General features: G+C 45.5%; 2 protein-coding genes across 5 annotated transcripts in view; one reads left to right on the forward strand and one right to left on the reverse strand.

Annotated features, from left to right (window-relative positions):
- Window positions 1-7306: 7306 nt before the first annotated feature.
- On the reverse strand, window positions 7307-11617 carry edem2 (ER degradation enhancer, mannosidase alpha-like 2). 2 transcript variants are annotated; one of them, XM_034591637.1, is made up of 12 exons: window positions 11407-11617; window positions 10799-10909; window positions 10640-10679; window positions 10452-10557; window positions 10191-10316; window positions 9743-9954; window positions 8940-9081; window positions 8717-8841; window positions 8481-8625; window positions 8152-8273; window positions 7524-8001; window positions 7307-7492 (listed from the first exon to the last, which is right to left on the reverse strand). In XM_034591637.1, exons 1-11 carry the CDS (start codon window positions 11496-11498, stop codon window positions 7534-7536), a joined length of 1689 nt encoding a protein of 562 aa, XP_034447528.1. In that variant the 5' UTR covers window positions 11499-11617; the 3' UTR covers window positions 7307-7492; window positions 7524-7533. The 2 variants fall into 2 exon arrangements, with proteins under 2 accessions (XP_034447528.1, XP_034447529.1); XM_034591638.1 differs by lacking the exon at window positions 7307-7492 and having other exon boundaries at window positions 7534-8001; window positions 10799-10934; window positions 11407-11510.
- Window positions 11618-12216: 599 nt separating this feature from the next.
- Window positions 12217-12893, forward strand: part of ccdc135 (coiled-coil domain containing 135) — an 11569-nt gene continuing 10892 nt past the window's right edge. For all 3 annotated transcript variants that reach the window (XM_034591633.1, XM_034591632.1, XM_034591634.1), the window contains exon 1: window positions 12217-12305. The gene's annotated coding sequence lies outside the window, so the exon portion shown is untranslated. The remainder of the gene's footprint in view (window positions 12306-12893) is intronic.

Consider the following 12893-nt stretch of genomic DNA (forward strand, 5'->3'; position numbering starts at 1 on the left):
TTGTCAGTCGTAAGTTTGAATAGTAAAATTAGCATCTTTAAGTTTTAGTGATCTTAGTAAAACATGTGCAGAAGTGCACATGAAGCTGAGTCACAAACTTATCAACGTTTCAAATGTAGAGTTCACTGCTGTAAAATATGACTTTCACTCCAGAGGAAAAACCCAGAAAACGTAATCATCTCTTCATCTTGAATTGTAGCTCAAGTTACTTTTTCCTCTTTGTTCCAGAGCGTGGTCTTTCAGTTTGGGAGCAGAACCTATTCCTCTATAACGCTCTAACTCAAACAAGCCTCGGCTCGTTAGATTTTCTCTGCTCGTGCACAAACTGTGTGCTGGCTCTCAGATGGGACATCATCAAATAACTGATTCATACCAAACTGATCGGAAACACTTGAACAAACATCAGTGAGATAAGAACTGGAATGAGAGAAACCATCTTTGTCAAACATGTATGTTACGTCTCCTTTGACTTTTTAGTTTGGTCCATGTCCCATCTGCTAACATGGAGGAGGAGGGGTTTATGACCTGCAGCCAGACATCAGGGGACAATTAAGACACTTTGGCTTCACTTCTGGGAGCCGTCATGTCGTCCGTCTTTAATTACAGAGTGTGGTTTCCGTCCAAGCTGTGACTGAAACCAAGTGAGTGACGAGACAAAAGAGAACAAATAAAGTTTGACAAAGTTTCAGTGAATCACATCCTGTAAGATCTCGGCTTTCCTGACAGGAGAAAGTCGGAGGGTGGAGTCGCAGCGTCAGTTTGTTCTTCACTCCGGCTGCAGCTGGAAGGTGGAGACGAGCCAAAGACAAGTCCCCTCATGTCCCATCTGATGTCCTGCTTTTATAAGACGCCTCCTCTGAGGACAAAGCTCTTATGACTGGATCTATAGATGATGTCAGATCAGTGATTTATACGTTCACATATCGTGAACCTGTCATTTGAGCTCACAACAGGGCACGTCCATGCTGAGCTAATTCCAGAGGGGGCGCTGTTGTGTATATATTAAAGGTTCAATCTGTAACTTTTCAATCCATCACCATCCATCTCTAGTGATTATGAGACTAAATTCATGTCTAAGTTTGCTGTTTGATGTAACTGCAGCCAAATGTACTGTAATCAGTGTTGTTGTGGTGGTGAGTTGTGTTGAGTTGAGTTGTGTGCGTAACGTACTGTACTAGTGTGAGTGTGACAGCGAGGTCAGTACACACATGCACCGTGTCAGCCTGCAGACGTCAACATGAGGTCGGTGTTACGGAGCAAACGGTGACCCCACAGGATTCAGTTTCACACTCACACACACACACACACTGAGGAATGTGTGTTACAGTGTAATGTGAGTCTGTGGGTACAGCTGGGTCCATGTTATGATGTGATGTGCTTCACTGAGAGAATGAAAACAGAGTCACAGGGTGTAGTTACATCTGAGTCACGCTGGTACCGCACACGCACACGCACACGCACACGCACAGTACACGTGCATGTACAGTACACACACACACACACACACACACACACCAGTATAACGTACGTCTCAGTTACTCGATCGTCTCAATTTAATTTTGTTCAGAGGATCGAGACACATGAGACCACAGACTGTAAATAAAGATGGACGACATGTCGACTCCAAAAAAGTGAAGCCAAAGTGTCTCCATCACCTCCTGGTGGCTGGCAGCAGTATAGGTTATAAACCCCTCCTCCTCCATGTTAGCAGATGGGACATTGACCAAACTAAAAATCAAAGTAGACGTTAAATATATGAAGATGTTTTCTGTGATCTGTGTCGTTTTACTTGGAGCAGAATCGTTTTCTGATGAAAAGACGACATGATCGTGTTTTTATGACGTGTTCCAATATTGTGAATAAACATGAGATGTAGAGTTAAAGGACGGAACAATCAATGCTTTTCTGACATTTGTGAAATCATTCATGAACATAACTGAGCCGGAGCTAAGGCTCGGAGGACTGGTCCTGATTGGCTCGTCTTCAGGAAATTGAGAAACAAATGTTCTTCTCTTATTAAAAAAGTCTGACTTGTATTTATCAATCACTAGTTTAAATGACATTAAGGTGATTAATTCTCTGAGTAATATCTCTCAGACCCACATGTAATATGAAGGACGTTTTGTCTCGTGTGTCTCTAGGTGTCCCCTCCGCAATTTAGCTTTTTTCCTTTTACTGTACAGGAAGTAAACAAAGCATTGAAAGCTCTCGACTCCAGAAAGACTTTTTTAAATTAGCTGCTGATATTATTGCAGAGCCCCGTACAAATGTTTTTAACCTGGCCGTGAAAAATAACGAAATCCCAAAGATTTGGAAATCCTGAACGTCCTGCTTAGCCAAGTCTGTGGTAAGATGAAGAAATGCTTCATAGCATCGTGACGAAGTCTGTGAAAAAGAAAGAAAGAAAACGTTCACACATATGAAGCAGCAGCAGCAGGTTGTCGGGTCCGACTCGTTCACACCAACAGGAACATGTGGGAACATCCATGCGAGGGGCGGAGCCTGTAGAGCGAGGGGCGGAGCCTGTAGAGCGAGGGGCGGAGCCTGTAGAGCAGCAGGAGGCCGGACATGACGTATAAACTCTGCTGTGGAAAGATCAGTGTTGTTGTTTACAGCTCATCCACACCGGCGTCGGCCCTCATCACCAAAAGATCTGGAACCTCCTCGTGTTTCCAAGTTGACGTCTTCGTCTTCTACGTGTACGGCTCCTCTTCATCATCCTGAGATGTTTGAGTTCTTTATGGGGTTTCTTTCAGTTTTGCGTCCATCATGTATGAAACCTCATCAACACGCCCACTCGCTCGTGGGGAATCCTCTGAATAATCTGCTGTTGTGTTTTCACACAGGCTCATTCAGACATTAAATCAGGAGCTGGCAGGAGAAACACCTGATGTTGTCCACAGACATTTACTCAAACATTAGTTTCTCTCATACGTTCTTCAACGATGAAGATTCTGCTGAGTCATGTGAATTCAGATTGATCCCTGAAGGCAGAAGCCGGATGTTTGTGTGTTTGTTTGTCCAACGTGAGCGGAGCTGGAGACAGGAAACAGAAAAAGAGACCGGAGAAGACAATAAATACAAAATAAAGAAGTAAAATGAGCAGAGATGAGATAATAAAAGTGAGGTAGAGGAGACGTGACTGGAATTCCCCTGAAGACACACACACACACACACACACACACACACACACACACACACACACAGGGACTCATGTTAAAGTCGTCTATACCTCCCAGCTGCTCTGTGACAGGCCTGGCAATACACACACACACACACACACACACACACACACACACACACACACACACACACACACACACACACACACACACACACACACACACACACACACACACACACACACACACACACACACAGATCCATACATCATGTGAATAAAATGTGATGGTGTGTGAGTGTTCGGAGCCCAGCCCGTTTGATTGTGTTGTCATTGACTGGTTGCTAATGGCTAACAGATGAGTGTGTGTGTGTGTGTGTGTGTGTGTGTGTGTGTGTGTGTGTGTGTGTGTGTGTGTGTGTGTGTGTGTGTGTATGTGTGTGTGTGTGTGTGTGTGTGTGTGTGTGTGTGTGTGTGTGTATGTGTGTGTGTGTGTGTGGGGTGTGGACCATCTCAGCTCTTCAGCGTATGATTAGTTCAAGATCCGAGAGCCAAATCTTTCACACACACACACACACACACACACACACACACATAAATGCAACATTATGAAATAACTGAGCAGACCAGCATACAGAGTAGCATGGCCCATGTGTGTGTGTGTGTGTGTGTGTGTGTGTGTGTGTGTGTGTGTGTGTGTGTGTAATGATCATCATCATCTGTTCCTGGACTTGTCTGCACTGCACACGCTCGGTGATGATGTCATGGATACAGGAAGCTGACCACTCCTTAGCGACGATGTCAAACCTTCACGATCTGCTGCTGCCCCCCCCCCCCCCCAGAAACCTGAGACCCTGAGAACTGGTGTCACTGGTTTCATTGGATAAAGTCTCTTTATTCTTCTTCTCATCACTAGATTCATGGTTTCACTGCTCGTGTCTCTGGGTTCAGTGGATTTATCGATGTGTTGATTTCCACTGGGTCCACTGGTTTTCCTGGTGTCAGAGATATTAATGGTTCCCCTGGTCTCATTCAGGTCATTGTTCTCACTGCTCTGATTGGTGGAACTGGTTTCTCACTGGTATCGTTTGTTGTAATGGAGACATCGGGTTGATCTGATCTGAGGCCACGGCTCAGTTCTCCCTAAAACTCAATCTGCAGGTGTAAAAACCTCATTGATTTTATCTTGATGGGTCGACACCATGTGAAGGTCGAGGGGCTTTAGTGACATGAGCTAACGAGGTCATGACCTTTGGCCTGCAGATCATCAGAGTCGAGGTTTCTGACTGAGCGGCTATATGATGTCTTCATTCATTTAAATGGCTGCATCATTTTCACACCAGTTTTAAAACATTTTACACAACAGCACAAATCAAACTTTAACACAAACCTCCTGCATTCAGCTGCGCACCAACGTTCCCCTTCCTCCGGCCAGTTGTTAAATCCTCCTCTCACAAATCTCACATCCTTCATCCACTCTCCCCCCCGAGCTCTGGGCCGAGCTCCCGGAGGATCCTGACCACACGCCTGAACCACCTCAACCTTCTCCCTCAGGAATGAAGCAGCTCAGGACACTATGTGTGATGTTTGTATGAGATATATTCACATGTGTTGTGACATATGACATTAGTTTGATGTCCCTGAACCTGTTTGTCCTACGAGAGGCAGCTGGATTCAGATCAGGCTGAGATCTTTACAAAGGTCGACAGGATCCTGAAGATATTTGTGCTTCTGAGGACATGATGAATAAGTAGCATCAGTTTAAACTCCAGGAGAAAACATCATGTTAATGAGACGAGACCGAGGACGTCAGCTCCTCCCGTCTGACAACAGAGTGTAAATCAAACCAGACATCAGAGGATTCAAAATGTTTTATTTCACCATAAAACAACAGGATTTAAAGATCCAGGGCTGAGCTGAAGAAAGAAAGACAACACTTCCATGTTTCTGACGTCATCTTAAAGAACCAGGTTCAATATTTGGGGAAATTATCAGTGAACTGAACAAGTGAAGAAACATCACGTGTTAAAACACCTGCAGCTGTAAGAGTCTCGGAGCGCCGGTGGGTTCAGGTGCAGCTTTGACCTCTGACCTCTTCTTCAGCAGCTGCTGCTGTTAAAGCCGTCGTGTTGATGCTGAGCTGCAGAAAATCTCCTGTGACTGACGTCAGGAGACAGAGCAGCTGAGGCAGATTCCATCACCACATGTTCTCTCTGGTTCTACTGGAGAGGAACAGACGGAACAATGTGAAACACAAAGAACTTAAACACACGATGGAAATGAAAACATCTTAAAATCGTATTTTTTGTGTGAAACGTGCTGAATCGTCAGTTTGAGTTTCAGCAGAGAAATAAGTTCAAATTGAGTCAGACCTTATTTTCTGTGTTTTAAAGATGATGATTCAGTAAATTAATACAGACACACCCTGAGGGGGGGAGGGAGGAAAAGTTATGTTACCAGAATGAAAAGAGGAAGGAGAGAGAGAGAAAGGAAAAGAAAGCGTTAAGGAAGTAAAAAGAATAAAAGAAGAGGAGGTGAGACGGTAAAAGGAGGATCGATAAAGAAGAAAGGAAAACAAGACAGAGCTGTGAAGAGAAAGAATAAGAAGAGGTGAAGAAAGGATTGGAGGTGGAGGGAGGAAGTAGACGAGGAGGGTTTGGATAAAAAGGAGGATGGTGACGATCAGATAGACAGAAGAGCAGGAGGAGAAAAGAGAAAAGAATCAAAAACAGAAATGAAGGGAGTGAACGGGAGGGAGGGAGGGAGGGAGGGATAAAAAGAGACTGTACACATTTTAGGAGACAAAGGAGAATAGACGGATGGAGAGAGGGAAGGAGGAGCCAGAGGAAGGAGGAGTGATGGAGGGAGCAAGGAAAAGGTCAAATGAAAGAGAAGAACCCCACCCAAACAAAGAGGGGGGGGGGGGGTGATGTCAAGAGAAGGAACGAAGGAGAACAGAGAGAGAGAGAGAGAGAGAGAGAGAGAGAGAGAGAGAGAGAGAGAGAGACCCACCCTGAACCTCAGAGTTAAATAAGAAACAGGAGAATCAGTTTTTCTTCACACTGACCTGCAAACGTTGGACTTCAACTCCACAGCTTGGTTACAGAGAGTCTGATGTGTGAGTGAGAACATGAGAGAGTTTCCTCCTTCTCTCCCTGAGCGTCTGTTCTCTGTTCTCTGGTGAGTGGGTTCCATCTCCTGTGAGAAGAACTGACTGAGAGTCAGCTTCAACTGTCACAACCAGCTCCAGCTGAAGAGTGAAGCTGAACTGAGATCAGTTAAAAACACTCTGAAGTTATTAACAACCAGAGTTTATCTCGTGTCTCTGCAGGATGCTCAGACTGAACCATCCGATGACACTGTGGTGCTACTTACTGCTCCTATACTGCCCCCTCCTGGCAGCTCCAAACCAAACCACCAGAGAACACTGAGCTGATGATGGGCCCGTTTCAAAGCTCACTGGTGTGTGTGGTTAAAACTTAGAAATTGAAGGTTCTTTAAATTTGATCCTGGATGTTCGTTGGTGACTTTGGATCAGTGTGAGCGATGTGAGATTAGATTCTTCTCGTTCTTTAGTACAAAACACCGACATCTTTATCATCCTGGGGAACCTGATTAAGAATTTAGTTTCGTGGAAACACTAGAATCCCCATCCTGTCTGTTTGTCTTCACCAAGCAGTGTAGTTTCAGCTGTTTCCCAGGCTCATGATGTCACGGTGACCTTTGACCTTGAGTCCAAGTGACCACTTGTGAAGAAATTCCCTAAAAACTGACTTGAGACATCGTGATCAAGACGCCAGGAACATCTTGTGTGTCACAGTGACCTTTGACCACCAGATCAGTTCATCTGTTCGTCTGAGTGAACACCTCTTAGATAGGATCCTCTCGATCTCACCATCATATGTTCACAAGGCAAAAAGGTTTGTGACGTCAGTGACTTCTTGTTCATACTAAATGTTAAGAAATTCCCTCAAAGCGTTCTTTAAATATCTGAAACTTGCAGATTGTCCTATTTCAGTCTATTTATTTTCACATTCTATTTTTCTTTTCCAGATGTGGACTGGGGGAGCTGGAATCAAACCAGCAACCTTTATATTGGTGGACAACCCGCTCCACTTCCTGATCCACAGTCGAACAATGAAAACGATAAACAAGAAAGAAGGAAATCACACCATCGCTGCAACGTTTCTAATAAATAAAAATATATTTCAGCTTCGTTTTAAATTAGAGAAACACAGTAAATTCATCAGAGTAATTCAGGCTGAGTCTCACTGATCCCAAACGCCTTCACTTCCTTGACAGTGAGAAAGGAAACCTGCTTCAGTCGCTGCAACGCCAGCGTCAAAGAGTCAATGATCAGTTCAGTTTGGAATCAGGCTCGGACGTCGGCACGTGAGCCAGGACGGCGAGGATCAGGTGTCGCTGAAAACCTGTCCCAGGATGGAGAGTCGAGCACTGAACGGCTGAACGGGACACGACAGCAGGGGAGGAGTCTTCTTCTCGCCCGGTTTCAGAGCGATGCTTTCTGATTGGCCAGGAGGCGGGCCTTCTGTCTCTTTGGCGGGCGGTTTTGATTGGCGGTTTGGCTGCGACAGGTTAAGCAGGATGTCTTGGAGCTCCCGTCGGTCCTGAGCGTGGCGGCTGCAGCAGTAGAGCGCCGCCGGGTCGAGAGGGTGAGCCTCCGTGTTGAAGATGAACCCCCCCGCACCTAAAACGCACTGGCCCCCCTCGCCGCCCTCCTCCCAAGACCCATCCCCCTCCGCCCCCCCACCGTGCAGGAAGTGGGCGGGGTCAAAGAGCAGGTACAGGTACTTGACGGTCTCGGCGAGGAAGAAGGACTCCATCCTGTTGTCCAGCTGATGATCTCGCAGATCTTTAACCTGCAAGGAGAGAAGCATCAGGGACGGCAGATTTAAAACACAGATTTAGAAATGTCCATTTGTAATTTGTACTTTTCTATGACATCATTGTGCACCGGAGGCAGACAACCCCCGCGGAGCGTTTGTTGGTGTCGTGGTCGTCAGACTTACACTCGCGTATCCACACGGCGTCTTGGAGATTCTCTCGATGGACTCGAGGGCGTCGAGGCCCAGCTGGAGGTAGGTGTGGTCTCCTGTGGCTCTGAACAGGTACATGGCGCTCTCGATCAACTCTGCAACAATAATTAGAAGCTCGTCAGATTAATGGCTCATGAATTCATTAGTTAACTGGTTCATTAATCTGCACGTGACTTTCAAAATAAAAGCATCCTGATGGACGATCATATGAGGTCGTTTATAATCAACTGGTGGAGTTAATGAAGGACATCAATGAGCCTGCAGTGGCTCTGATGAAGCCTGTGATTGGTCCGTGGGCTGACCTGGTCTCAGTGGGTACCCCTCTCTCTTGTCCACAGTGTAACCCTGAGGGATGCTGTAGAACTCGGGCAGACCTCCGAACTGTCGCCACACGGAGTAGTAGTTCTGAAACGTCCTGACGGCGTCGTCCAGGTTCCCCAACAACGACTGAAAAACACAACACATGACGTCTACGATTTATGAATATTGACATGAAGACATCTTCAGGACTTTTAGGAATGTTCTGTGGTTCCTGTACCTGCAGGCCGGGCCAGAAAGCCTCCAGAGACTGGAACACCGGCATGGACACGGTTCCTTTATGCATCTGGACCCACAGGTACCAGTCGTCAAACCGGGTGTAGTTCTGAATGGCCCGGTCGTATTCTGGTAAGATTTCACAGACCAATCAGTTCATCTGTCATTGGATGTTGGCAAGGCTGCCTTGCTCAAAGGCACCTGAGAGAAGAAATAGTGCCGCTTACCCAGGAACATTTCTAGCAGTTCCTCGTCCTGCAGCATGATGGCGCCTTTCACCAGATACTCAAAGTAAGAGTCGACTCCGGCTCCGATCCCAGCGTCCTGAGCCACCCACTTCTGAGACACCACGTCGATGTGGTTCCCCACCTGCACACAGACAGGTGAACAGACAGACAGGTGAACACAGACAGACAGGTGAACAGACAGACAGGTGAACAGACAGACAGGTGAACAGACAGGTGAACACAGACAGACAGGTGAACAGACAGACAGGTGAACACAGACAGACAGGTGAACACAGACAGACAGACAGGTGAACAGACAGACAGACAGGTGAACAGACAGACAGGTGAACACAGGCAGACAGGTGAACAGACAGACAGGTGAACACAGACAGACAGGTGAACAGACAGACAGACAGGTGAACAGACAGACAGGTGAACACAGACAGACAGGTGAACACAGACAGACAGACAGGTGAACACAGACAGACAGGTGAACAGACAGACAGGTGAACACAGACAGACAGGTGAACAGACAGACAGGTGAACACAGACAGACAGGTGAACAGACAGACAGGTGAACACAGACAGACAGACAGACAGGTGAACAGACAGACAGGTGAACACAGACAGACAGGTGAACAGACAGACAGGTGAACACAGACAGACAGGTGAACACAGACAGACAGACAGACAGACAGGTGAACAGACAGACAGGTGAACACAGACAGACAGGTGAACACAGACAGACAGACAGACAGACAGACAGACAGACAGACAGGTGAACAGACAGACAGGCTCCTCACCAGTCCGATGTCAGACCGGGTCTTCCACAGCGCCCTCAGAGCTCGACGGGCCACGTCCTCGTACGTCGGGTCACCGGTCAGTCGACTCAGCGTCGCAAACTCCAGGATGAAGGTTCCGACGCCGGCGGTGCAGGTGACCGGCGTCTCTGTGGGACTGACGCCGCGCAGCAGGTTCACGGTGCCGTACGGCATCCCGGTGGCCGTCTGGAACGCTGAAGACCGTTTACTAATGTTACGTCTGAGTTATTTAACTCCTTCAGATTAATGACAGGGTCAAGTTGTAAAACTATTTAGAGACATCGTCATATTGTCCAAAAAGCAAAGTGATTTAATTCACAATATTTCAGTGTCAAATAGAAATGATCCAAACACTCGATCGGTTTTGTGTGTGTGTGTGTGTGTGTGTGTGTGTGTGTGTGTGTGTGTGTGTGTGTGTGTGTGTTTATACCAGGCAGCAGTTTCTTGGCGGCGTCCTCGGCCATCCTCAGCAGCGGCCCCGCACAGGGCCAACCAGGCTCCAGCTCCATCCCGGCCCTGCCTGCCAACATGTGAGCCGACAACAGACCGCCCACCACTACACACACACACACACACACACACACACACACACAGACACACACACAGACACACACACACACACACACACACACACACAGTTGTACTTTTGAGCACAAATATTATTGTCAGAATCAGAACACCCCCCCCTTACCTCTGATGTTGGTTTCGAACACGGAGGCGTTGACATCGATGTCAAAATCCACGTTGTGTTGCAGCAGCGACGCCACACGTTGAAACTCCGTCTGGTTTCCCAAAACCTTCAGAGACACGTTTACATTTAAAGAGAAAGTTTTCTTCATGTTACACGTTTACGATTCGTTTTTCTTCTTCAGGTCTCACCAGTAAAGTGTCGAGAGCATCGATCAGCGTGAGAGAGAAGCTGTGGAGAGAAGACGCAGCGGGGGAATTTCATCATTTTCACTAAACACTGAATTTAACAGACAAACGAAAACAAGATGTCGAAATGATCAGAAAGTAAAAAGTCAACGTGACCCGTACCTGCCCCACGTGTCCTGACCGTCACAGGTGAGTGGGCGGAGCTCGTCGTAGGGGTAGGCGTGGTCGAGGTAGCTGTTGTAGGCGTGGTAGAACATGGACTTGATGCGTTGCCTGAAACACACACAGAGAGTTAGAGCTTCACACACTGACATGATGCTTCATTCAGTGGAAATCACCACAGACACAAACTGTGTGTGTGGTTGTGTCTTTACTTTATTAACGTTGAGGATTTTATCACATGTGCGAGTGTGTGTATGTATATGATGTGTATATAATACACACAGACATGTTTAATAACCGACATTACTTCAGACAAAACCTTTACTAATATTTAGTCATTTAAAGTTATAAAACCTGCAGGTGCCTGATTTGAATAAAATCCACATCAAAACTGAAGCTTGAAATGAAATCCCATGTTTGAGCAGATTGAACAATGTGGTAGCGTGAGTGAATCAAGATAAACTACTGTGTTGTTGTATTTAAACACACTAACGAATACTTTTCCAAGGGAGCATGAAATCACATTGCGAACTTTGCAGTATTTAAACCTATGAAGTACTGCTGCCCCCCCCTGTGTAGTATTTGATGGAGTATTCGTGTCTCTTCACCTGACTCCACTCATCTCCCCCTCCGTGAACTCACGAGCCGCCGCATCGTGCACCAGCAGCACGAGCACTGCCACACAGCCGGGAGCGCGCATGGTGCAGGTCAGTTCAAGTTGAATGAAACTAGTGAAGAAGTCAAAGTACCGACTGAATGAACGTCCTGCAGCTCACTGACCCGTCGGTGATTCTCCATCAACAGGAAGTGAAGCAGCAGCGCATGCGCACAACAAGTGATGACGAGTTTTTTTTTTTCTTTGTGCTTTATTAATAAAGAAGAAAGAAACAGAACAACAAACCGTGAAGCGTCTCAGAAACGATAGAAACAAACCAGCAACACTTTCGTTATTAATCACATATTTCACGTATATTCATAAATGAGTTGTGAACAAAATAAAATTGTATTATCATTACCTTTATTATTTCCCAATTTGTCTGAAAGAGTTCACTGCTTTATACTGTATATCATTACCTTGTATTTGTCTCAGTAACATGTTTATATGAATATTATACAATGAAATATATCTGTCATATCATGTAAACTCTGGTTTAGAACTCACTACTTTTTACATTTTAACTGCACTCACATACAATATAATATTTATTCGTAATTAAAAATGTTTTTTGATGCCTGAAATATATATTTAAAAACGCTTTACCACACCAAGGCAATTTCCTGTATGTGTAAATATACTTGGCAATAAAAAGAATTCTGATTCTGATTCTGATTCTGAAAGCTTCTGGTCACAAACCTTAGAAGCATAATTTCCGCCCCTGTTCGAGGGTACGTGAAGGCAACTCCACGTCACCACGTCTCGCTGTTACCATGGAGACGTCACAACGCTGTGACTAATAAACGTTGATTTAACTTAACGGAGCAAAAAACAGCTGATTTCAGAGAAACTGTGAGTAAAAGGTTTTATTTTCAATCTGAATATTTGATACGTAAAAGTTTCTCAAACACTTGATTATACTTGTATTAGTTCAAATGTGTTTCTGCTCTGTAGTTTTATTGATTTGTAAATAGCAGGTAAAATAAACTGGATTCAACTTAAACACTCCCTCACACACACACACACACAGACACACACACACACACACACACACACACACACACACAGAGACTGACAAGCTACTGCTACAAAAATAAACAAGTATATTTTATATATCCTGTTTGACTGACCTGTGTGAAAAAACTAATTCTGTACATGTACAACAACTACAGTCATGAGCAATGCACAGAATATTATATTACTAATATACATGAATAAATACGCAGGAAGAATGTTCAGGTAAACACAGTGATAGAGAGTAATTAAATTACAAGAGACGACAAAAGTAAATAAAGAATCTTCCCCTTTAACTCAGATGGTGGCAAATTCAGTGAGAATGTAAGTGGTCCCAGGACAGACCCCTGGGGAGTAGGAGTAGGTTCATTTAGCTGACGCTTTTATCCGGCCGTGTGTGGGAGACCATGGTTGCACAGGTTTTGC

Source organism: Hippoglossus hippoglossus, chromosome 7 (assembly GCF_009819705.1).
Source record: "Hippoglossus hippoglossus isolate fHipHip1 chromosome 7, fHipHip1.pri, whole genome shotgun sequence".
NCBI lineage: Eukaryota > Metazoa > Chordata > Actinopteri > Pleuronectiformes > Pleuronectidae > Hippoglossus > Hippoglossus hippoglossus.

Coding starts and splice junctions, on each gene's coding strand:
- edem2 (XM_034591637.1), bottom strand. CDS start 11,498: ATGCGCGCTCCCGGCTGTGTGGCAGTGCTCGTGCTGCTGGTGCACGAT. Junction 10,558..10,639: donor ATGCTCTCGACACTTTACTG/GTGAGACCTGAA, acceptor GTGTCTCTGAAG/GTTTTGGGAAACCAGACGGA. Junction 8,842..8,939: donor ACTGCTAGAAATGTTCCTGG/GTAAGCGGCACT, acceptor AAATCTTACCAG/AATACGACCGGGCCATTCAG.